General features: G+C 40.0%; 1 protein-coding gene across 1 annotated transcript in view; it reads left to right on the top strand.

The window, feature by feature from the left end:
• The window catches only part of PGM5 (phosphoglucomutase 5), a 70,757-nt gene extending 48,834 nt beyond the window's left edge, over nucleotides 1-21,923 (top strand). The window contains exons 8-11 of the mRNA XM_086771299.1: nucleotides 4,064-4,199; nucleotides 5,128-5,311; nucleotides 10,908-11,042; nucleotides 20,336-21,923. Of these exons, the coding sequence (XP_086627425.1) occupies nucleotides 4,064-4,199; nucleotides 5,128-5,311; nucleotides 10,908-11,042; nucleotides 20,336-20,425 (545 nt within the window). The 3' untranslated portion in view covers nucleotides 20,426-21,923. The remainder of the gene's footprint in view (nucleotides 1-4,063; nucleotides 4,200-5,127; nucleotides 5,312-10,907; nucleotides 11,043-20,335) is intronic.
• The last annotated feature ends 4,889 nt before the right edge of the window (nucleotides 21,924-26,812 follow it).

Here is a 26,812-nt window from a genome sequence, read left to right as displayed (position 1 = left end):
TGACGAACAGATTTGTGGTAATGGATTCTAATTTGCTAAAAGAAAGAGGAGTAATAAATAGAGCAACATATGTGCATATAGTAACCCAGTTGATGGATATGTTGGTGAAGTAAAAGAAGTGGAATAAACAAGTTCTGAGAAATCCCAGTTGTCAATTTTCCTCCTATTAAGAATAACAAACGGAGGTACTTCTTGGGCACACAGGATTGTTGTCCCTGTGCTCACATAAGGCTAGTGTTTTTAATTATTTACTTTTGATTCTGGAACACTTGGGCTATTTCCAGCTTTTCCATCTAGACTTTTGCCTCTGGATTACTTTCTTCCAATACTATCTCTTTCCAGAGAAGCAGCAGTCTGCATGTCCTCGTGAAGGACACACAAGGACACAGCACATGCCAAAGCTGCTAAATGGATCAAAAGAATGATACGTGTATACACTCATCCCTCTTCACAGAGATTTATGAGCTTAAGCTGTGCCAGAACAAGGCTCAGAGCACAACAGGGAGCTTTCCAAAAATTCTTATGTCTGTGTTTCACCGGACCATTTTGGTTCAATGAAACATACTCAAAAGTGTTTGTTAAATCAAAATGCATCTCTCCATTGGTGTTCAGTTCAATCCATTGCACAGATGTTGTGATGTATAGACTATTTTGCTGAATGAATGCTGTGCCTTTCACTGTATGATTTGTTGGCCTGCAGCCTGCAGAGTGTAACAGAGCAGAATAAATCATCATCAACATTGGAACAAATTGCTGAGGTGTTTAGCTCAATACCATGTCTCTGCTTCTAGCTGCTGTCTATTGAGACACTTAAGCTGTATAAGTTGCTGGTCATATCAGTAACAGAGAAGACTTTTAAAGTGAAACTGAATTTTTCAGTGCTAAGGATGAATGGTTGAAAGGAGGTGCAGGCAGGTTAAGAAGGAAGAGCCATGAGGGATGAGATTACTGTTACCAGGGCCCTGCCCAGCCCCCTGGGGCTCCACCACCCTGCCCATGGCCCAGGACCCCATGTCAGCCCCTGGGGCCGTCAGCCTCTGCCCCACTGACACTGCAGCAGGGCCAGTCTCCAAGTCCCCCCGTCCCTGCCCTGCCCGGCCATGCTCGGAGCCAGGCCTGCCTGTGATCCCACATCGTGGCCTGGCCTCAGCCCTTCCCTGTGCCCAGGGAGGTGCCTGATGCCTGGGGCTGGGGCTGCCCTGGTCCCCCCTGGCTGCCCGGCTCCTGGCTGGGGCGGTGGGATGGGCCCTAGCTGCTGGGTCCTGCCCTGCCACCCTGGGAACCCCCCTGTGCTCCCAGTGCCCAGAGGCCCTGTGGTGACCTGACAACTTTTCCTGCCGCTGCCAGAGGACTGATGGACGCTGGTGGGAAGTGACAGCCCTGTTCTGGGTCTCTCTTTCTGTGGCAGTGGCAGAAACTAGCACCATTATCTGGGAACAGACTCTTGGCTACAATAACAGTGATCGTAACTGTGCTGTCTGCTTTGCCTATGAGTAAGCTGACTTTATTATCTGTAGGCCGTATTGCTGGTTTCTGTGGAAGGTGTCCTTCAGCTGATCTAGTGTGTTATTGCAACAAGGGAGTAGAAAAGGTGAGGACCTGATTGTCTGAAGAGCTGACTTCCCTTAGAGGGACATTTGTTTTCCTTTCTTATCTGAAGCTATTTGCAAAGCTGTGAGAGCTCATAAATAACCCTGCCCTTTTTCTTCTGATCAGTTGGCACTCTGTGCTTCCACAGCGCCTGGGACTCTGGAGCAGGGGACAGAGTGAGCTGTTGCTCTTCCTACAGCAGCTCCTCAAGGACCAGCCTGTGGCTCTGGGCACTGTGGTAGGAGACTGCCCTGGTCGCAGAGATCTCACAGGTTACAGATCAAGGCAGACAAAAAGCAACAGAAGGGAAGTATTCTTACTTCACAAATGCAAAGGAACGTTACCATCTATCTCCACTCTTAAATCCATCTGTAATGTTCAATGTCCTTGTTTCCTACATTACCTGACTCATAGACACAAACATAATCTCAATGTAAGTCTTTTTGCTCTTCACAAGTCTTTAGTGATCATTCCTATACGACTCTGATATTTTGCTGAAATAGTAATTTGCATTCAGTGGTAGTTAACTTGCTTAGTGTTAGATTCAGGATGTTGGAGGTCTATACCCCCAAGGTTGAATGTAACACAAAAAGCGTAGGTGGCAGGCAGAGCTGTGGCAGGCCCAGGACGATGGACTCCTAGCAAATGTGCGAGTAGCAACTGCTACTGTGAATGTTACTCTTTCCCGAGAAGAGGAACTGCAAGTCCACGGCAGCAACAGTGACTGGAAGACGGATGCCAAGACTGAACTCTAGGAATTGCAGTGGCTCTCTGCATGTCTTGTTTTCCTTATATGTCTTTACTTTTCTGTTGACAGTTTTTCGCAGGATTAACATCTTCAGTGCGTCAGTTTGTATTATGGGAACCATGTCCTCTGCCAGTAGCAAAACACAGCTATTTTGACAGTTGACTGTGTAGACTTTGCAGGCTGTTCTGTAAAACCACAGCACTGCAAAGCAATCTTGCTGCCACAGGATTTTTGTGTTTGATAAAGGGGAATATTTAATAAAACAAGTTTTCAACCTGAGACTTTTTAGATTCTGCTCTGGAGGATTTCGTTAAGTGTCTTTCAAGGACACAGATAGTCCAACTAATTGCCTCCTTGATTGGTAGGTAATTCATGAAGGAAACAAAACTTGTGAATTACTGCACTTGCTTTGTACTCAGGGTTTCAATAATGTGCAACTGGATAGAAAATTGTAAGGTTGCAGCTAACAAACTTTGATCCAGTCTGGTATTAGTATGCCAGAGCAATGGCTACATATTTGATGTCTCTTCAAGTTTTTTGAGTCTATTGGCTTGTGTAGTCATCGTCAGTATATACTGAGTATCAAGTGTCTTGGCTCTTACTTTGTGTTAATTCTCATGCGTGCTTCCTTGTGATTTGTTGGTAATCTAGGTTGGATACATATTGTCACAAAAACTTGTTCTAAATTACCCAAAAAGAGAGGGCAGTTGCTGACATGACTAAGAACCTTACCATGACACAGTCTTCTGTTAGAAAAATAGCGATTTTATTGAAACTTTCTGCTGATTAATACATTCCAGTTTTAACAGGCAGAGCTTGGCTTCATAGAAATATTTCTGGTTGAGATACATTACACGTCCATTGCAGAGCAGCCTAGTACTCCAACTTGACATTTTGGCTTTGGGCATGGGAAGTACAAGATCAAGTCTGTGCACTTTTCAGTTCAGATAATAGACTTGAATTTGTGCCTCCCGTATATGAGAGTATGTGCTAAATCCTGTGGGCTGTTCCAAAAGTGTTCTTAGTCTCCATTGTTGGATCAATCTCTGTCTTCATAAATATGAATGTAGGAAAGGGTTTAGATCTTTAGATCTGAGCATCCAAACATCTTTACCATTGAGAGGTAGGGAGAAATATAGAAGGGGAAAAATATACTATACTGTGGTTTGGTTTTTTTTTTTTTTTTACAGAAAGATTTTTTTAAGGCTCTGGTGTTTTGTCCTGATCAAAGATCATGGACATTCTGCAAATCTTCATTTTTCATGGAACGGGAAAATTCTTTGCAGCTTGATAGTTGAATATCTGCAGAGATAAGGAAATGCTGTTGAATTTGACTCACAGGAGTCAGAACATTCTGGTTCATGGCCAGGGGTTTGCATATCCAGCCCAGTTCTGGGAAACAGTACCAGAGGTGTCAAAACACCATGTATGTCAGTGAGCAGGAATCATGACTAAAAATGCTTTACTACTACTACCATTTCTATGCAAGTACTTGTACATCTTTTTATTTAGCCTTAGGAGTATGGAATTTGTCAGATATAAATAAATAACATTTTAAACATTAGTTTTGGTTGTCCATCTGGAAGATATCAGAGTTGCTAGGTTTAGTACTGTTGATTACTGTTATGCGGGTACAAAGTCAAATGAGACATTTGTCCAGCCTCTTTACTTTGATTTCTGATTTGCAGTGATACCAAATAATGTGCTTTACATATGTCTCTTTAGGGTCTGATCACCTTCGAGAGAAAGATGGACTATGGGCTGTGCTAGTTTGGCTTTCAATCCTAGCAGCACGAAAGCAGAGCGTGGAGGAGATTGTCAGGGATCATTGGGCAAAATTTGGCCGGCACTACTACTGCAGGTGAGAAAAATGAGAAGGCAGCCCATAATTTACAAAGTTGATAGGACAATTCTGTTACAACCATGTCTTGTTTAAGTGTGCATTTGCTGTGTCCACACAATGAAGATCTGCCACAAATTGCCAGTATTCTGTAGGCAGTTTTCTTCTGGTGAGTAAGTGGCAGCAAAATTTATTTGTTTACTGAAAGAGCAGCATGTATATGTCACTTCTGTTATATGAGTAATTTAATTTTCTGATATCAAATAGCAGAAAGATTTGAATTATTTACTTGTGGAATCCGTAGGCATAGCTCATTACATGGTGTTGAAAAAAAAAAATCTCAGCAAGATTTACTCCTGCATTTGTTTCTGTATGTGCTTCTGTGTGATAATGTTTCAGTGAGAAATGGAACTATGCTTACTTTTCGTTCAGGAGAGCTCCTCCAAAGATCCAGACACTTACTCATTTTTATTAAGGTCTCAAAAGAGTGAATTCTGTCTGTCATTTACATCTTAGGTTCTGCCTCTCTCAGAATAGACTTAATCCAGAGGAGTTTACATATCTTTAAGGTCTTTTGCACACAGCTGTTCCTCAAAACTTGTAGCAAAGTTTTCTCTCTTTCACTTGGCTGTTGAGCACTGCACTGATTGTTTCTTTAATCTGGGAAAGCTAGCTGTGTATCTATGACATTTTCTATGCTACTTGAGAAGCCGTGCATTTTCTAAATGATTTCTGTTGACTCAGAGTCAGGTGACCAGTGTAGAACTGTGGTACACACACATCTAGTGGTCAGACTTTGCAATCAGTACTTTAGTGGTCCACCTCTGATTTTTGAAGTAAGCAGTAAGTTACTAATTGCAAGTATATTGAGTTATGTGAAAGGAGAACTCTTTTCTCAGCCATAGGGGACTTACTTCTTGGTTCTGTTTTTTTTTTATGTACGTGCAAGGTTTGATTACGAAGCACTGGAACCCAGAACAGCTTATTTCATAATGAGAGACCTGGAAGCTTTGATCACTGACAAATCGTTCAGCCATCAGCAGTTTGCTGTGGGTAACAATATCTACAGTGTGGAAAGAACAGACAGCTTTGAGTACATAGATCCTGTGGATGGCAGTGTGACCAAAAGACAGGTATGGCTGTAGTGATGGAGTAGCAAAGTTTTGCAACTGTCATATTGTCTCTAACAATGTTGTTTCTAATGTTTAGCTGGCAAGTCTCTCCTGTTTATTTATAGGGTGGTGTTTTCTTTGCTCTGATAGGTACTGTGTTTCCTACTTAAGATTAGCTTGGTCTGGATAAGATAATCCACCTCTGGTTTAGCTTGCACTTGCTGCATATAACTGGAGGCAGTAGCTTCACAGAGAATGTAGGAGAGGATGGAGTCTCTGTTGACAGGGATTGATAGCAATGAATGTATAGGGAGGGTTCCCCTTCCTGAACAATGCAAAGTGTTATGTAGAAAGACAGTCTTTCCTGTTTAAATTTTGTATCTGAAATCTCTACTTGCTATACATTACAAAAAAAGGTAAGATTTTCTTGCTCTTCATGACCCACAGGTTTTGCATAATTAAGGCACATTATCTGTTGTGGGCAATAGCATGCAGAAGGCTTTAGTGGGTTGCACCGTATGTGGGCAGGTTTGACTTCTGTAGCCCAAATTACTGCGTTGGTTTTCTGGGCTATGTCCATGTGAGATTCCTTAGCTATCAAGAACTGCAGTTCAAATTAAGCCTTCAGTGTTTTGAAATTCATGATCTGCTCAAAATTAACCATGTACTTTTGCCAGGTGTAAATGTATGTTAAAACATCTTGAATATGAGCTATGGCTCATACTAAAACTGATTTTATGCTGTTTATTTTTATTGTCCTAGTTTCTCTGGTTTGTAAATTACTTGACCTGACCAGACGCTAACAAATGATATTACAAGCCATTAAAACTATTGTCATGATGTTCTACTCAGAGTCTTTATAGTTTCCATTCATCATTGCATCCAGATAACATAGGCAGCCCACCTGCCACTGAGCTACTCTCTTTGTACCTATCACTGCTGAAACAAGAATTGAAGATATTGTCAAATCCAAGTCCACTGGAAAATTACAGGCATGGCAGACTTGTGGCCCTTGTACTTTTAAAAAACACCTTGAGAATTCTTCGTGCACTTTTATTGCCCTTAATATTCGTCCAGAGCCCTTGTCCTAAATTGGAATATAATTACTAATCGTATCACCATGTAACACAGAGAAACATGACTTGGCCTGTTTTCAGATGGACTCTGAATGTGAGCCTATAAAACCATAAAGTATGTCTTTTCATAGGGAGAAGCACATATTTACTGAGAGTGCAGTTTAACCAGTTTGTCTTTTGGCAAGGACACATGCCTAGCTCCATGTGTCTGCAGCCTCACTGAGATTCTCCAAGCACAATTAAATAAGAGAGGACATTGATCCATGCAAATGAAACAACAGTTCACTGCTGCTGTTTTCCTCAGGTAGTTTGCTCTTTGTTTAAATGCGGATGTCTCTTTCTGACTGACATGAGCTTCATAAAGATTTTCTAGCTATATTTTCAGGAACCAGTTCAAAATTTTTTTCTCTGGTATGTAGAGGAGAAAAATTTATATTCAGTGTAACAGCATGAATGAGAAGCTAGCTACGTGCTAATTAATCAGTGTTGATACACAGCAGGTTCAGAAAACAACCACAGCAACAACAAAATAGGCAGCAAACGATACACCCAGATGGTAGCTTCTAATTCATTCTAACTGTTGAAACCCATGAATATTGTTTATCACAATGCAATAAGGCATAAAATGAAATTAAATTTTTGCTGTTTTTGAAGACTGTTTTCAAAGTCCTGTTGTACTGGCCTTTGTGCATATGAGAACATCAGTGCTACTTCTGAGGATCCTGCAAGCCAGAAACAGGACCAGTTGCATTTTTGTGTGAAATTTGAATTAGAAGGATGAGAGGTGCAAATTTCCCACTGTAATAGTTAACTTGGAGCTCTTTAATGAAGGGTTCTTACATTCTGAGATTCACAGAATAAAACTCTGGAGCTTTATTATTAGAAGTTTGTGAATGTTTTCTTGCTCCTTTGTTGGATTTGGGATGCAAAGGGCTGTGTATGTAGACTTAAGTTTTTTTGAATTTCAGTTTGAGCAAGAGTCAGGGAACAGGCACTGGAAAAGCTGGAAAAAAATTATTTCAGATAACTCTCCAGAGATAAGGCAAACATTCTTCTTTATTGTGAATGATATTTCAATCATGTATCAACTATAAAGTATTTCTTATTAGAGTAGAGAGTGTGGCCTGCCTTGCTGAGGGGACACTGACAGTCAAAGGTCCGTAGAGGGGCAAATAATAATTGTGATAATCACAATATTTTGAGGTAAAAGTATAGCCACTTTACATGCTCCTAATTTATGTGTATGTATCTGTGTCTAATATATTGCTGCTAGGCTAGGTGTTCTCCTGGTGTTACTCCCTGCCATTATACTTTAATAATGTTTTTCAAAATGCTAAGATATTTTAGTTTAAGTTTGCTGCTTACTCTTGTTCATACTGACTTATTATGCTAATTTATTATTATTTCTTAATTATGAAATTGGTAGCTGAAAAAAACTCCAAACCACTGAAAACCAAACTGCATAGTACAATAGGTAGTAGGTTTAATTTTCTGAATGCTTCATAGATGCTAATACAGCAGTAGGCTGTTTAGCTGGATTGTAATGTAAAAGAGAGAAATTCCTGTGAAGCTCCATGTCCATCACATCAGCTTCAGAGTTAGCGGGCTAACCATGGAAAATAATTTTGTTTGTTTCCATACAGCTCATTAATATCCATTAGCAGATCCAATTTGCCTAAAATAAATATCTGCAGATGTTCAGTGTGGGAGCTGTACTGAATGTTTTCATCTGCTTCCTCTCAGAAAAAAAAAAATCTTTTCCCATAAGAAAATATTATTCTTGTTAGTGACAAATGTGTCCTATTTTATTAAAACTGGAAGTCCTGTGAGCTTTTCAGTGTGTTACTCTTCTTTATTTTCCTCTTGCATCAGTTTATAAGTTCTGCATATAAAAATTTATATTTCATGGAGCTGATGCCTTCTATATTATAAATAGCAAATATGTAGCTTTAAATTGACAACGCTAATGTCAGGGAAAAAATACCATTATGACAAAGAGTAAGTAGGCTGCTTGCAATTTCTTCAACTGACCTTACTGACCAGAAAAGCTCAAAAATGCCAAAAAGCAAAGTTAGACTTGGTATTCTGTAACAATCAGGGAAAACTCTTTGGTTTTGTCTTTGTCAAAGATGCAGAGTCACAGGTTGTTGTCCAGGCAATGCTTTTTCATATTTATTTGGTAATGATGTTTTTGGCCGGGTTTTTTGGCTTTAACAAATGTTTGTAACTCACAGCTTTTAGGTATAATTTCCAGAACGCAGTGAGGAATACAAAAATTTAATAGCTTTCATTAGTTTCTGTGGCCCAGTCATGTCATTGTGGAAGTTGCTAGGCCTGTCAGGAGCATGTAAAATGCTGGTTTAGTCTTTGGAGAGGAAGACACTCACATGCTCTGATGTTCACACTTTCATTTTGTGCAGGTATGTGAGACTCGCTTCCTTCTCTCTTAAAGCTGATTGACATTAATGTTCCGTACTTTGAGCTGCTGGTCCTGGATTTGACAACCCAGAACTGTGAAACTCTTCAATTTATCTTCTTTCTTTTCACTGTCATAAAGCTAAGTCTAATGAGCAATCAGCAGGAGATAATACCTTGCTCAGAGGATCAGATAATAACAAACTGCCTGTGTAATTCCAGGTGTCCAAGATGAACTCTTGATTCCATTGAAATCAGCGACAAAACTCCCATCAGCAGCAATTGAACCATCTCATTACACAGTTGGCTTAATAGCAGATATTAGTAAAACAGGCTCTTACGCTCAATCTTCCAAATGTAAACTATTTCTTTTTGTCACTTATTCTGTACATATTGAGACTACTGGATAAATTTACGTTGCTGATACGTGTTAAAATTAATATATATTACCACTGTAGCAGCTAAAAAAAGTATCACCAAAATTAGAAATGGAAAATATCTCTTAGGCGATCTAATCCAACCCTTTATCCATGTGGATATTTTCCTATTGTGTATTTTCTAGTGTTAACGGATGTTACACAGGAAAGACATGGACCTGTTGGAGCAAGCCCAGAGGAGGGCCACAAAGATGATCAGGGTGCTGGAGCACCTCTCCTGTGAGGACAGGCTGAGAGAGTTGGGGCTGTTCAGCCTGGAGAAGAGAAGGCTCCAGGGAGGCCTTATAGCAGCCTTCCAGTACCTAAAGGGGGCTTGTAAGAAAGATGAGGACAAACTTTTTAGTGGGGCCTGTGCTGACAGGACAAGGGGTAATAGTTTTAATCTAAAGGAGGTGGATTCAGACTAGATAAAAGGAATAATTTTTTTACAATGAGTGGTGGAACACTGGAACAGGTTGCCCAGAGAGGTGGTAGATGCCTCACCCCTGGAAACATTCAAGGCAAGGTTGGACAGGGCTCTGAGCAACCTTGCAGGGGGGTTGGAGTAGATGGCCTTTAAAAGTCCAACCCAAACAATGCTATAATTCTGTGATTATTGACCAAACAATGCTTTACGCGGTGCTGAAGATGTTTTGGCCTATACCTAAGGTAACAAACATTTCTACTTACACTTTAGAATATTGTTGCTAACATCAGTGTCTTGTCAAGCTGCTGATAAAACTGGAAGAATAAAATGCTTCTATCTTAGTTTTCTTCTCCCATTTTTTAATGGTTTACTGGCCCTTAAAAGTAGCAAGAATCTCATTTTATGTACTAGGCATTTGCCAGCAGCAGGACTAAAAAGGGAAATTGAGTTCTGTGGCATAGCAGAGGTGGCACTTAGCCTAAGAGTACCCTTTACAGAAAGGAAACTAGACTGTGTGTGTGTGGAACTGGTAGAGTATTGGAACACTACAACTATTTAACTGTGCAATGTAGTCCTTTGGTCTTAATGAGCTTCCTGTACAGAAAGTTTGTCGATGGTGAATCCAAGTACATGGTCTGTGGTCTGTAGAAGGGTGTGTTCATGTATATAGTACAGAAGGAGGGAGGAGGAAAGGAAGAGAGAGGGGAAGGTGGGAGCAAAAAGCAAATTCACAGTTAATTAATAACAAATCCTTTCTATTCTACACACAGTTAATGTGCATTAATTAGTGTACTTGAAATTAATTAACACCTTAAATTTCCCAAGTTGTACTACAGACTTTTGTTGAAGAGTCTTTAATCACATATTGATGCATGGTCTATAAGGGGTAGCAACTGGTCCTATCTTTTGTGTTCACTGCTGACAACTGTTTTTTGATCCTGGGATCCCGTAGCTATTTCTTAGATCACTGATGGTTGCTGATCCTGTAACTGTTTCTCAGGGCATTGGTTTTGAGCTCCGCCACACAGAATAAGAGCAAATCAGGTAAAGAAAATACAAACAGCAGTAAGAGTGTCATCATTATGAGAGGTGAGATGGAATACACAAGATCATTTCTGGTCTTCAGAGGTAGGACAATGTAATAAGTGAGTTGTCCGAGGTTACAGGGAAAGAGGAATTGCATTGAAATGACTTTTCCTTTCACTTTTTATTTTAAAGCAGTGAACTGTGGTTTGTAAAGGTACTGCCACCTTACTTATATGCCGCTCCTTCTTTTCCCCTAGGGGCTGCGGATTGTTTTTTCAGATGCTTCCAGGCTCATCTTCCGAATGAGTGCTTCTAGCCATGTGAGAGCTACTCTCCGGATCTATGCAGAGAGTTATGAAAAGGATCCTAGCCAACACAATAAGGAACCACAGGTAATGCAATAGCATTGTAGTAAGTTGATAACTAATGCACTTCCTCTGTAATAGCAATGGCTACAGGTTTTCATCTTTAATCAAAAGGAACACTTAGCACTTTGACCCTTGTTTACTGTGTTTGTGTATGATTTTCCTAATAATGTGACTGTACACATTTAGAGGGAAGACTAGCACTTTTAATATATGTTTGTGTAATGTCTAACACAACAGGAATGTCAAGAGCTGAGGTGCCTTGTGACAAATATCGGACAATGACTTTTAGTCTACGAGGAGAAGCCATGCTAGTTTATTTTTCACTCATTTTTTGTAAGTGTTGTGATCTGAGTTATAGAACAGTATTTTAAAAAATACAAGTATTTTTCAAGGAGATTCTCTGGGGATCACTTAATTATGGCATCCCAAAGATTCCTCACAATGAGAGTACAGTTAGGAAATATGGATGCCAGAGTCTAAACAATGTAAGGATTCCTTGTAAGGGAAAGACTTGCAGCTGTCTGGAATTGTCTTGTATAACCAGACTCTTTCCTAAGAAGAATGAAAGTTGAGAGCAAGTTGCAGTATGGTCCAGCAGATGCCTAAACCAATTTGTAATATAAATCAAATTTTGAAGTCTCAGATTTTTCCCAGTAAAACACCTTTGTGCTATGATACACAACAAGAGAGGACTGAGGATGTTTCATGGAAGAGAGGATAAGCATTTAGCTTGTAGTAAATCAAAACCCTGTTGTTTGAAGTTCCATGTGGTTGTGTATTGATGACTGGAATGCAAATGCAAATTTCCCAAAACATAAATGCTGTCAAATGCATTTGAACCTTAGGCAAATGTTTGTAGTTGTTCTTTCACCAGATTCCCACCGTAAACTTAGCAAGTTTCTTATGCTATTAAACAATTGTCTGTCAGTCATGAAAAGTGCTTCAGTTTTTCCAGAAATGTTGTAGACGCCATTCCTACACATATGATCTATTAATTTTATTTGCATTTTCTTAAAGTAACAGTTTGCATCCCAATATTCTATCCCTCCTTGGATAGAATACATGTAATATTAAGCCTCCCACAGATTAAAGAACTGTTTTTTAGCAATTTTATTGTTTTTCTGTCCGTTCAGGTTTTGCCAGCTAGCAAAGTCATAAACATACTTTGACCAAGGAAGAGCACTGCTACAACTCCATTCGCACTTGCTACTGTATTGGGTTTACGTGCCAAGGTTTTGGTAGTGGGAGGGCTGCAAGGGTGGCTTCTGTGAGAAGACACCAGAAGCTGCCCCCATGTCGAACACAGCCAATTCCAGCTGGCCAAAGCTGAGCTAGTCAGTGATTTTGGTAGCCCCTGTGTGGTAACTTTTTTAAGAAGGGTTAAAAACACAGCAGCAGGGAGGGAGAAGTGAGAATGTGTGGGAGAAACATCTATGCAGGCACCAACGTCAGTGAAGAGTGGAGGGGGAGTGACAGAGCGGTTTGGTGGGCATCTGGCAGCCAGCCAAGGTCAGTGCACCACAGCTATGTCAAATTTTGTTGCAGCACGAACTGTTCATGAGTTGCAGTTAAGCTGACCGTTTTAAATATGGTTCTTTGTGCTGTGTTGGCAAGGCATAGATGAAATGAAAATAAGTCATGGTAACAGACTGAAAGTTCATTTTAGAGGTTTGCAGTGGACGTATAGTAACCTTGTGATAGGTGACACAAAAAGTATGATCTGAACGTATTTCCTGTCTAAGGAACCTCAACAAAAAATACTAGCAAACAATAGACCATATATGTGCAGCATCATACATCTAGCTAAGCTTGTGACTTAAATTAAAAATGAGAAGGTACCTTTTAAAATTGAATGCTTTTTGCATCAACAGATTGTTCTGCTTTCCTTGGTACAAGGTATGTGATATGAATGAAGTGACATGCTGGCAGAGTTTAGAGTTGTGTGTCTCCTGAATCAGTGCCCAGTATTTAACGCTTGTTTTTTCATATGAGTGCTAAATAGCGGAGGTTATCCTCAGAAAATGAGGAATGTGCTGCACTACGGTTACATTTAAACTCTGTTCTGGATGGATTTGGTTGAGAGAGGTGCGTAAAGTCCATTGCAAGGTCTAGTGATCTCACCAGCAACACCATGTCCAGAGAGCAGCAAGAGTGGGGCTGCTGTGCAAGGTGATAGGAGCCAAGGCAGCCAGAGCAGCTACAGCACAGGCAATGCCCTCATTGTCCAGGCAATAGTCCCACAGCAGACAAGTGGAGCAGATGGAGCAAGGCTCTGGTAGCAAGCTCCATCAGCCGTCCCAGACAAGGCAAGTGATGGGTCAGGTTCATGGTCCATCTGGAGCAGCAGGAGATGGGACCACAGACAGGGCTGGAGACCAGATAACAGTGGGGGTCCATCCAGGAGACAGGGTCAAAGTCAGAACTGGAAACAAGCTACAATATACATCCAAGGGGTCCTTCAGGGAGAGAAGCTACTTATAGCACAGATCTGAGGTCCACCCAGGCAGCAGAGCCGGAGATGAGTCTGGAGACAAGCACTCATGCAGAACAGCTCAGGCAGGGAGTCAGGGACAGGCTGAAATGGACCGTGTGAGTCCATGGGCAAGGTGCAGGGGGGAGTCCTCAGGGGAGACTGGGCAGGGCCCATAGACTTTAGGGCTTTCACAGTCGGATCTTTTATTCTAGGCTTCGAAAGGGTCTGTTTTTCCTAGGGACAGAGAAAAGGCTGGAAAGTTTTTTTCTATACATGTACCAGGGCCTGTCTGATTGTTACACTTTTGGCTATTTATCCAAGATATTCACTAGTGAATAGATTATCCTAAGGGTAGAAACATCATTGCCTTGGAACTTGCTGCAGGGACTTTCCTGCGTTCATGCAGTGCAGACAGACATTTTGACATGCAGACTGCCTCAGGAATGACGCAGTACTGTAAACACCCTCCTCATCTCTTGCTGTCTGCACAAAATCTGGGACAAATAGCAATTTCATCTCGCTTAGTGCAATAAATTCTTTCTCTGATTTCTCATGGTATAGTATTACAGAATTCCCACTGCTCCTCTTTCCTTGAGCTGGCTGGATACGTTGCCAACAACATGAGTGCATTAGGAGCTGCAGGGTCATAGATTGTATCCCACAGCTGGATTTCAAAGGAGTACATAAATTTTATTTCAGGAGATCCTCACATTAGTACAAAAATATCTAAAAATTTCTGAGGAGAATGCTTGATAATCTTCAGTGGAATATGTGGAAGCGAGTGAATGGCAAACCCCTTTTTCAGAAAACGGCATTGCTGGGGAGGGGCGGCATAGTTTTACTGATACTGTAATTCCTTTATTGTTTAGTTTACTTTTAGATTCATACTGACACATGTACATCTACAAGAGCTGTGACAGATTTGAAGTTTCAAGTACTTTGTTTCCTGTTTACTTTCAGTAATAGTGGATAGTCAGCATATTTATAAGTGACCAGTTATTCAAAGAACAATAATTAATTATGTAAATTATGTAAAGTATATACCTTCTATATAGTAGTTAAGGAAATTGTTACATTTGGGATAAATGCTTATTTTTCTTTAAGTGTAGTAGATCTTTGTAATTGGGTAGGTGATTAGATGTAGCTTTTGTATCACTGCACTCTGCCTGGAACAGCTGATGAGGAAAAATTATCTTCCGTGCTTTTTATATCATAAACCAAGACAAAATTATTTGATGATTGGGTGCTTGAGTAAATAGTTGGTTGCTTCTGCTTTATTGGACCACCTCCTTCGTGTACCTTCTTTTCATTGTTTACATAGACAAGTGGAAGATGAACTCTTTGCATTGCTCCATGTTTTTACTTGCTAACATTGCAGTCAATGCCTGAAATGAAAGGTGAATATGCCTTGAGACATCTTTCTGGCTCTTTTTCACAAGAAATAAACATCTCTGCCTTGATAGACAATTCATTTATACTGGAAGTTACAGTGCCATTTTGTGGAATTATTCTGGTAGCTAGCTTGAGTTTGCTTCATATCAGCATCTTTTTTTTTTGTCTTTTCTTTCAGACAAAGCCTTTTCCAAAGTTAATCAGCCAACTTTTCAGCAGGGGGGTTGGACTAGATGACCTTTGAAGGTCCCTTCCAACCCTAACCATTCTATGATTCTATGACTCTATGATTCTATGATATTACTTAATAGGAATACAATTAAAGGTTTCTGTATGGTTCTGTCAAGACAGTCTTAGAACCTTAAGCATAAGTGCAGTTTGCTAGAGGATTATTGCCTCTTTGTTTATTTTTGAAGCATTGGGTCTTTTAGCATGGCTCTAGTTGGCTATTGAAACATGCAGTCCAGTCCAGTCCAGAGAAAACATATAAAGTTTTGCCTTTACTATTAAAATTCGTAAGATTTTCTTTGAGGCAGTATGGGATATGGAGATTTCCATTTATTTAATCACGCTTTTAGGTAACATAGCATGCTTGTGCTAGTCTGGTAATTTGGCTTTTGATTCTGCACAAAGCCACACAGTGAACAAATTTTCAATCAGCTGTAACTGAAAAGGAAAGTCTGTTTTCCTATTACATAGGAAAAATACTTCATGTGACAGTAACTATAAAATATTTCATTAATCAAGGAAATTAGTTCATTAAACCTAATCTTCACTCAGATCTCTCTGTATACTAGAAGAGAACTAATCTGTTGCAAACGTAGATGTTTCCATGCACCGCTCAGTTTACATTTTCCTCCTGTCTTTTTTGCCCCTCATGCCTGCCCACCTCTATTGCTAGGCACAGAACAGCTGGCCTCGTGACCTTTATTGTAATTTTATTTGAGTTAGCAGGCAGACCATGCACAAGAGCAGAGGTCAGTTTCCTTTTTCCCGCAGCGAGTGTACTGCCTCATGGTAATTAAGTGAACACCAGCAGTGCTGTGGATGTTACAGAGCCAGACTAGTTTGTTCCACAATGAACCAGGTTATCCACGTCGCTTAGATCTTCTAGGATAGGTAGCTATAGTGTAAACCTTTCCATAGACTTCTGAGTTTTGGAATTGAAGACCCAAGCAGGCATGCTGAGCTGAGCTATATGTTGAGCCTTATGACAGAAGCCCTGCAGGAGATGCAGCTGTGGTGCCAGACTCTGTGATCTCAGTGCTGAGCTCGCTTTGTAGTTGTTTGGGCCTGCTCTTTGTATCTCTTCCACCACGTTAGAGTTGCTTTTAAAATGTATTGTTTTGACTTTTAAAGTACATTACAGCCGAAGGAAAAGCTGCTTCTAATAGGTAAGGGCATCAAAACATGTTTGGGGGATTTGCACCTCTCTTCTACCTTTCTTTTTCTTTCCCTTAGTTCATGTGATAGTGATTCTGTTGCCCAGGTTACAAAGGCCTAAATCAGCTTTAAGCAGTCACATGAAGCAAGGGAAATTACATGGGAGCAGGAAGAGGTAAGAAAGGAAGGAGTTATTTCTCAGTTCCTCTGTGACCTTGTTCCAGGACTTAAAGCTCTCTCAGTTATCCAAACCTCTCTGAGTAGCCTTCTGTGTAATGTTTAAATGATAAAAAGGGAAGGATTGAGAATAAATTTAAGTTTTAATTTTAAAAAGGGTTTCTAGCTCATGCCTGAAACTTCAAAGCTTGTCATAATCTATACAATAATAATAAAACCACCTAGAAATTAGAGCTTTTGGTGACTTCAGAGCATTCTGCAAGCATGTTTTTCTCAAGGCTGCATTTCCAAACCTTTTACTACTGTAATAGTTACTAAATCTGATAGACAAGTAGCTGAAGAGGTAGAGTTTGGGGTTTCATAGCCATTTTTAGAGAGGGAAGATGCAGAGATGGAAAACACTTGGCACATCTATCTTTACAGAGCTCCAAAAGTTAAACTATAACCCTTCTTTGACAACTTCATGCTGTACTAACCCACTTGTTTATCTTTCTTTAATTTTGAGGCATTAACAATTGTTCCAGGGAAGTGAATTCTTCTGGAACATGTACAACTGTGCCAGCTCTGCTTAGAAATCTGTAGCAAGGTCTGAACATTTGTTCTGAGGTAATTTCTGTCTGAAATGTCATTTTGATTATTAGTAATTCAGGTTCCTAAATGCCTATGTAGCAGTCACACAAAGTTTAGCCAATTGGTGCTGGATCTTTGTCCTCAGTAGGACATGACTGGATAACTTGGATGGCCTTCCACTACCTCTCCCTTTGATCACTGAATACAGGGAGCAAATGGTTTATTGTTTAGTGTTTTACAAATACTGACATATATACAAATAATTGACCCTCTGTTCCTAGTGTTCTACCCTGTACATGCACTTGGGTGTATGTAAAGCTGAGAGAGCCCAAAATAACACTGGGGGACTTAATGCTGAATGCAGATCAGCACAGTAGGAAAATACAGAGCACAAGTCTGAGAACTGTAAAAGGGAGTTGTAGTTACCTGGTGTTCACTAAAATGTTTGGCTCCTATTTGGAGGTATTACCATTATCTGAACTTTTTTTTTTGCTATATTTTTCCCAGATAAATTCTGCAGAATTCTTTTCACTGGTGAGACTGATAGGGCAGCTTGGTTTTGAAACTTACATTGGACTGGGAAAAGTTAATTTGAGACCTGTGGAAAATGTCCATGCCTGAACTGTGTAAAACTTTCCTAACAAGACTGAAAATCAGTGCAGGCTGGGGGAGAAACTGAAAAGATTCACAAGCTTTCCAAGCAAAGTCTGGACACATGATTTTGCATCAGAATTACTGGTGAAAGTTGGCAAGTTTTGACTTAAGTGCTGTACATAGTAGGTTTTCACAAGGTATTTCTTGATATGTAGATGGCATTTGTCCATCTGTTCTGAGAAAAATATTTGCTAAAGCCAAACTCCAGATGCACACTGAGCTTTTGACCTGCAAGCAGCTACATTTCAGCCCTGCCTGGGACTTTGATAAACTGGATGCATCATGGGTCAAATCTTATCAGAGACCTTGACTAGAAGAAAGGGAGTTGTATGGAATTTTTTTTGCAAAGTCACAGAGAGAAAAAGTGTTACATGAGCCAAGCAGGAATTATACGCCTGTGGCAGCTTTGATACAGATTATTCACAAGCAAAGGGATTTTGATCTTTATTTATCTTACGTTAGATACCTGCTTGTTTGGTGTATTTCCTGGTATGGATGATCATTTTTACCAGTTGTTTTTTTAAGGGTATAACTTCTATCTGTTATTACAAAAGCAAAATTCTGATTTAAGTCAGTCCTTTTAATTTTCAGTTCTTAAATTTTATGTAAAGGATAACAAGCCATATCTCCCAAATAGTTTCCAAGAGATAAATACATTATTAGCATACAGAGTGATTGCAACTGCTGTTTTGAGTTGACATGTGAATAGTAAAGTTTTAAAATTCCTTAAGTAGAAAAAAACATTTAAAAATATTTTAAAATCAAGATCTCTTTAAGATATAGAATTCTTTCTAGAGGCATATTAACTATAAATGATTGCTGGCTGGCATTTATCTTTTGGAACTGAAATATAAACCATTCATTGCAAAGATAAAGCAGCTTTTAAAAGCCATATACAGCTCTAGTTCCTTGTTATTCTGCCCTGCTCTTGCCATTCTGAAGAGAATACACTTTTGTTATTTTTACATCTGCAGGATGAAGAAAAATGTAGTTAAACTGAAGTATGAGAAGACAGAACTAGAATAGGAGTTTCTCTTTTGAGAAGCATGATTGTAATAAGCAGAATATTTTGTACTGCTTGGCATGACTTGGCAAAAGAGTAGCAGCTAAATTGTTTATGTAAATGAGCGTTATATAAACGCATTTGATTTTGTGTTTTGTCAAAGAATTGTGTAGAGTTTTGTTTGCTTGTTTTTCTTTCCTTCAGAGTGCATTTGTTGCTTAAGAAAGTAGAGTCCAGTAAAGCTAGTCAGTAGGGTTGCTTTTTAAGTTTTCCTGTGCTTTTTAGATTAAGTAGGAAAGGGATTTCTTAGCGGAGTGCCAGAGGGACTTCATATGCTTTGGTCTTCTTTCAGTTCTCCTTAATCTGTGTTGCTGGAGGGAAGGAATGATGTGGTCCAGACCTTATAAATTGGCACATTTTAATATTTACTTTTGCAGCATTTGCCCATAGATGTGAATTAATCTCCTCTAAGGATGTTTGACTTTAATGGGCTTGTATTCTGCTTCAATGGTTATTCAGTAGATAGATATCTACAAATATGGAGCTTTTTGAACAATAACATGTCAGACTGCTCACACTTGTGCATAACTAAGTTTGATCATAAACTCACTTGACACCAATGGCATTCATGGTGTTATTCCATGACTGTGCTTCCACAGTTAGTTTGTCCCGTCACTCTTTTGACTTAACCGTCTGAACGTTTGTGTAAAAAAGGAAAGCACCTCATACTGTCAGAAACTATTAGGTGGCTGAAACAGATTCAAAGTATGTATTGTATTAAGCTTATTTTAAAAAGATATCTGTAAATTTATGCTCTTCTGAATTACTTTTTGTTTGGTTTGACTTAAACCCAGCAGGTTTAAAGCCAGAATGTAGTTTATTTGAAAGAGGCAGTAGGGGGAAATCTTTGAGGGTCATAAATTACCTTACTACTTTGATAATCAAATATATGCTCCTCTGAAGTGAAGGTTTTCACACAAAACTCAGCTCTGCCTGTTTATCTTTGCATATCATTTAATTAACTGAGAGAAGATTCAATTGTCATTTGAAAAATTGTATTTTACTTGGTTTTCATATGGTGCTATCATAGTTATTATCTGCACTCACCGATCTGGGAACTTTCATATGTATGGCCATTTAATAAGGTCTGTAGCTTGACATTTGAGAGTTCATGCTGCCTCTGTTGGAATTTATCCTATTTAATACAGTTACAGGTGGTATTACTCAAAACACACTTTTATGATTTCTATTAAGGTAGTTGTTACAGTACCTTCTGACCCTAAGCTTCACAGATGAAGTGTGCTTAGGAAGAAAATCTCATCTACATAGTTTCCACTCATCAAAGTAGAAATAAGTCTCTTTTTGTGATTTCTAGGTTGTTTTGTACAGCAGATTTCGCAAGAGCTCCACAATTCCTGTTATGTAGAGAAATTATCAGTATAGTGTATTTTTTAGTTCGTCTTCTGCTTAGCTTAGATATACTCAGTGTAACGCTTTACAAAACATACACTCAATATGATGCTTCATTATAACAGTGTCAGTGTTTATTATTATTAAATAATTTACTGTTATTATAGAATACTGCAGTTGAAAGGGGGATTTGTAAATACAAAGGTCTGTTGATATTTCTGCTTTATGTAATTCAATGCATTTCTTCCTCTTTAGGCTGTGCTGAGTCCTCTTATAGCAATCGCACTGAAAATATCTCAGATTCATGAGAGGACAGGGCGAAAGGGACCCACTGTCATCACCTGAAGCCACGGAAGATTGTTAAACCAGGGCCAAAAGAGGAACAGCAAGGAAGAGAGAGGACCTTGCTGAAACATGTTAGCCATTTGTGCCTTGTATGGTTTTAAAAGTTTTCTTGGGGATAGAGGTAGGGTGGGAAGAAAAATTCAATATAATATTGAGCATATTAATTTGCATTGATCTCCAAATACAGTAGTGTATTGACTTCTTGTTTAACCTGCAATATCTTAATTTCAGATAACAATATAACCAAAGAAAGAGGCCTTAACCTTCAAATGTTGTCAGCGATGTGACAGAAAAGAAAAGCTTCTTGATTTTGAGTGCTATGATAAAGATGGGGGAAATTTCAGTTAGGGAGAGAGGGAGAGGAGTTGCAAAGCGCAGACATGCTTGGTGAATATTGCTTGGGATCCTTGCACCTCCTTGCTGGTGTGCAGAGCGTGTCTGAGGTATGAGGGCTCTTTACTGAACTTAACAAGGGGTGTAGTTCCTCACGTGATGCCAGTCCTCCTCTCCTGTCTCTCCTGTTGCTCACAGATGCACGCTGTCAGCAGTGTTGTATACACACTTGCACATGCTCCCAAAGAAGGGGTTATCCCATATTTTTTTGTACCCCTGCTTTTAAAGCATATCAATGTGACTTGTGCTTTTAGACTTTCCTGATTTTTTGACTCTTTGTGGTTTTTTTTCCTCCAAAGGGAGGCATTTTTGCTGTGGAAGCTGATTGTGTCCTTCCAGCAATATGTCGGGTATGGAGTCTGACCGTCTTCTGCAATATTCCCCATGTCAGCAGATTATATTGGTGCTTACTGTGTTTGAAAGGTAATCACTGCAAATTCAGCAGTTTTTCAATAGGGAGTTATTATGGAAATTGTTTAAGTCTTTGGAATACTCATGCTTCACTTAGCACGAAGTGATAAGTGAAGTGTGTAGTGAAGAGGAAATGAAAACAAACAGTAATGAATGAAATAGAAATACTTACCTGGTTCACCAGCTGGATACAGTTTCTGTTAGATTCTTTGTAACAGTGGATCATGGAATAAAAATTTGGGGAGTTGCAAAGGGAGGAGAGATGTCCTGGCATAGATCTGAGAAGGATATTGGGGATATGGACATCAGCATTTTTCTGCCTGTGAAATGATACTGCGGTTCTAGCTACAATACTGTGCTGTGAAGAAGAACACAAACACTCTATGCATGTGACTTGTTTGAAGGCTTTGCTTCCTTGGGAACAGCATGGTCACTTGTATCATTTGTCAAGGTGGCTTTGTGCAACTTGCCTCTTTGCAGTGTGTTTCAGTTCATTGCAGTTGTCAGATTTTAGTGCAATTTCTACAATATTGTAGCAAAGGAAATGGTTTTGATTTCTTTCAACACTTTTGTCAAAAAATTGCTATGGCACTTAGTACACAATAAAGATTAATGCTGTATTTCTGTCTTAATACCTAATTGTTGACAAGACACTGCACTTTTAAGCGTCCTAATAAAACTGCCTTTAATACAATTACATTATCTACTTACTTGACTCTAAACAAATGAAGTACTGATGTTCTCACATAGTATTCCATTTTACCATTAAGTATTTTCGTAAACCAAAAGAGATTTTAAGGCTGTAGTTCTTTTTATAAAGATTTTTTTTTTTGGGAGACCATCATGGCATCATTCTCACGCAGTTTGGACATCTACTTTTGAATATAAGAATATTCCTCTTTACAGAAACCTTGTTTATCTAATCTTTCATTTTTCTTATAGATGAAACTCCTCTAGGTGCAGAATAGTAAGTTCCTAACTAGTGGATCGCACATAGTCAAGCATAGACATACTCTCGATTATCACGCTTAGTTCAAATTACTAGGCTGCATGAAAGAACATTCTGAAAGGCAATCCAACAACTTCTAAAACCTCTTACATGTTCTCTGACAATGAAATATTTTTGCTCACACAGTGGACTAGCTAGTTGTAGTACCAAGTATCCCATTTGTCGAGCTTCTGGGAGTGTGACTTGCACTTCGAAGAGTAAGATGTACTGAAGCCAGATGTCTTTCAAGATGTGATGGGAAGACTCATGAGCAACAAATCAGGACTGTGAAGAGACATATTTGTGCTTATGCCAGAAAGTCACTAGAGCACTAGCTGCAGTAGATGGCAGTCTGCTTTCATGAAGGCAATCTTTGTGAACAAAGGATATATTTTAAAATTTCAGTATTGACTTTGCCTGGGCTTCAGAAACAACAGTTGTGCCTCTGCACTGAAATGTAGGAAAGGGCTGTTTGTGTGTGGTTTTGAATAGCCATCAAATAGCAGACTTCCAGAACTAGCCTAACCCCAAATCCACTCATCATCTCTTTTTTTATGATGATTGTGATATTGATAAAATGTTACAACTGGTATTTCCCAGCCGTTAATTGCTTTTCTCTGCAAGAATATTAATAAAACTTTGTAAGTGCAGTATATATGTTTATATCCGATGTGTTTGGGGAAGGACTGTAGCCATAATCTCACAAAGTGTACTGCATTTCCTGATGCCTTTTACTTATTAACATGAGAGATGAATCTTTGGAAAAGAGGAATGTATATCAGCTTGTACAAAAATGCAAGGCTCCTAAAAACAGACCATATGTCTAGCAGAGGGAAAACTATTGTTAATACTGTTTGTCTTGTCACAGTGTATAGGTGCTGTGACAGAGACCTGGACCCTTCTGTGTCTGTTGTTGGATTATCAAGTCTGGAAATCACAGGATTCCTGTGTTATTCAGCTGTGATTGCACTAACATTTACTTAGACAGTAATTCTGTTCCCCAAAACCTCGGATTTTTCTGTACCCAGCAATACGAAGATATACTCCCAGAATGCTGGAGGAAAATGAGAAAGAGGAATTCAGAGACACAAGTGAGAGAGAACAATTTCAAAGTACACTAGCAAAGGGCTGACCAAGACAAGGGTTGGGTGGGACCCAGGAACAGGGAACAAGGCAGCAGGTGGTGGAGAGAATTAGGAGAGGACAAATTGCTAGATTCATCTGGAAAGAGGGAGATGTGATAAAGGAGTGCTAATGGCACAACATTGAATTTGAGAGAGGGAAAGAGAGAAAAAGGAAGTAAAGGTGGGAAGGGAGCATACTCTAAGAATTATTTAGTAATGTTCAATATTAAAGAAAACTCTATAATAAATGACTGTATATTGTAGTATCTACTCTCATGATCTCAGTTACTAATAGTCTACGCTAGGGGGAAAAGGGTGAGTTTCAGTATGAAGTATGCATTGGTGACTCTGACATAACTTACTTTAACTGTTTACAAAAACACAATAGCTGAGATTGAATTACTGAAAATGGCAGAAGAGTCTAGGGCCAACATGACTAGAAGCAGCAAGTTGTTTGTCTCTTTGGGGAGCATGGTTGTGGCTTTTTACCACATAGATTTCTCGCATCTACTTTTCAGCATCATCTGGTTTGAGCTAAGTCATAAAATACCAGCAAATTCACCTACCCGCACAGCTAAGTGGTTATTACATTTTACCTTGGGAGAAGTGCCCTTCTCTAAGAGAGTTAGTGGCAGGATGAGAAGCACATTGTTTTCAGAGACATTTCAGAAGGCAGCAGTGCTCACCTGAACCACAGGATTGCGGAATCAGGACTAGAATCAACTCGTCCATCCCCCAGCTCAGAGCAGGGTCAGATAGAGGAGGTTATTCAGGACCATGCCTGGCTGGGTTTTGATTATCTCCAAGGGTGGAGACTTTACAACCTCTCTGGACAAACTGTTCAAGTGTTTGATCACTTGCTTAGGAAAAAAAAAAACAAACAACTTTCTTGAGTGTTCAGATGAAATTTTGTGTATTTCAGTTTGTGCCCATTCCTTTGTTCTGGCACTATCTTCTCCCACCTGGCATTTATAGGAATCAGTAAGATCCCTCCTGAGCCTTTTCTTCTCCAGGTTAAACACTACCACCTCTCTCAGCCTCCTGTCATATCTCAAATGGTCCAGTTCCTGGATCTTTGTGGCTGTTTGCTGGAGGTACTCTAGTATGTCCATGTCTCTTTTGTACTGGTGAGCCCAGACCTGGACCCGGCACTCCAGATGCATCTTAGCAGTGCTGAGTAGAAGGGAAGGATTACCTCCCTCAACCGGCTGAGCATGCCTTTCCTAATGGGACCAAGGATGACACTGGATGTCTTCACTGTGAAGGTGAGTTGCTGGTGAGTGGTCAACTTGTTGTCCAGTGTGTGACTCCCAGGTCCTTCTCTGTGGAGCTGCTTTCCAGCCCACTGGCTCCTGCATGGATTGGTACCTGGGTTTATTCCTCCCTGAAGGCAGGAATTCGCATTTCCCTTTGCTGAACTTCATGAGGTTCCTGTCAGCTCATTTCTCTGGCCCATCCAGGTCCCCCTGAAAGGCAGCAAAACTCTCTGGTCTGTCAGCTGCTCCTTCTAGTGTTGTATCATCTGCAAAACTGCTGAGGTTGCGCTCTGGCCCATCACCCACATTGTTAAAGATGTTAAGCAGTATTGGCTCCAGTATTGACCCCTGGGGCACATTGCTGGTGACTGGCCTCCAGCTGGACTTTGTGGCAGTGATCACAACCCTCTGGGCCTGACTGTTTAGCAACTTTTCAATCCACCTCACTGTCTAATTATCTAAACCGTATTTTGTCAGCTTTTCTATGAAGATGTTATGGAAGATGATTTCAAAAGCCTTACTGAAGTTGAGGCAAGCAACACTCACTGCTCTCCCCTCATCTGTCAAGCCAGTCATCTAATTGTAGATGCAGTTTGATTAAACATCATTTGCCCTTCATAAGTCCATACTGATGACTACTAGTCACCTTCTTGTCCTTCATGGGTTTGGCAAGGTTTCCAGGATTAGTTGCTCCATCACTTCCCCAGGGACTGAGGTGTGACTGACCAGTCTGTAACTCCCCAGAGCCTTCTTCTTCTCTTGGAAGACAGGAGTGGCATTTGCTCTCTTCCAGTCCTCACAGTCACCACAATGTTTCAGATATAATGGAGGGTGGCCTTACAATGGCACATCCCAGCCTCTTCAGCATTGTACATGCATACTAAGTCATCCCATGGACTTGCGTATGTCCACTTTGGTTAAGCGCTCCCTAACCTGATCCTGGTTCACCCAGGGTAAGTCGTCCTTGCTCCAGACTTTTCCTCCAGTCTTGAGGGCCTGCAATTCCTGAAGGCTGATTTTACCAGTAAGGATGGAGGCAAAGAAGGCACTGAACACCTCAACCTTTTCTATATCCTTTTTCACCTAATGTACCTGCAGAAACTTTTCTTGTTGCCCTTCACATTACTCACCAGACTCAACACCAGGTGGGCTTTGGCTTTGCTAATCTCATCCCTGCAGGACTGGACAGTGTCTCTGTATTCCTCCTCGGTCACCTGTCCCTGCTTCCAATTATCATACACTTCCTGTTCATATCTGAATTTAGTCAGGAGCTCCGTGGTCATCCATGCAGGCCTCCTGCTGCCTTTGTTGGATTTCTGAATGTTAGGATGAACCACTTCTGAGCTCGAAGGAAGTGATCCCTGAAAATCAAATAGCTGTCCTGGACTCACCTTTGCTCCAGGACCATAACCCATGGGGTTCTTCCAAGCAGACTCGTGAAAAGGTTAAGGTCTGCTCTGGTAAACTTGGACCCGCTTTTTGCCCTTCTCCCTCTTTTCAACATTCTGAACTCCACCATCTCATGATCACTGCAGCGAAGGCCTTCACATGGCCACTCATTTCTTCTACTATTGTGTTAGGACAGCCACGCTCCTTCTTGTTGGCTCCTCAGTCACTTGTGTCAGGAAGTTGTTGTCAATGCACTGAAAGAACCCATTCTGTTCTGAACCTTTAGTTTGACCGGTTTATATTCTTCAGTCCAAAGAAAATTCCTTTTAATCTAAAACTTTCAGCTGCTATTCTTGGCAAATATAACTTTATGCTAGTTAGTCTGATCAAAAGCAAACCGTTTTAAAATTTTTGCTGCCTCAAGATTGTTGACATTTTTGACCTAATTGCCCACACCATTTTCCATTAAGCTCATAGCTGAATAGTTCTTTAGCTGGAAAGACGAACTGAAAAACAGATTGTATCAAATAAAATATTAGGTATTAACCTTAATTTTCTCCTTATCTCAATAACCTTTGTCTCAAATACTTTCTTCCAGATTGCAGATTGAAGATGCAGTTTTCTTCAGTTTCACATTTCTGGATCCATTGAGACCCCAAAACATCTGTAGAAGGCTGGAGCTAAAAACGGACACTGCAGGACTGCCCTGGGATTGAGGGAAAGGAAGAGACGTTTAGCTCTACCTGATTGTCCATGAACTATGTGGAAAGAATGTGAATCTCATTTTCCTATAGCAAATCTCTTCACCTTAAGTAAATGTGAGAAA

The sequence above is a fragment of the Chlamydotis macqueenii genome, chromosome Z (genome assembly GCF_036417535.1).
Source record: "Chlamydotis macqueenii isolate bChlMac1 chromosome Z, bChlMac1.mat, whole genome shotgun sequence".
Lineage (NCBI taxonomy): Eukaryota > Metazoa > Chordata > Aves > Otidiformes > Otididae > Chlamydotis > Chlamydotis macqueenii.
This window is presented reverse-complemented; position numbering and strand designations above follow the sequence as displayed.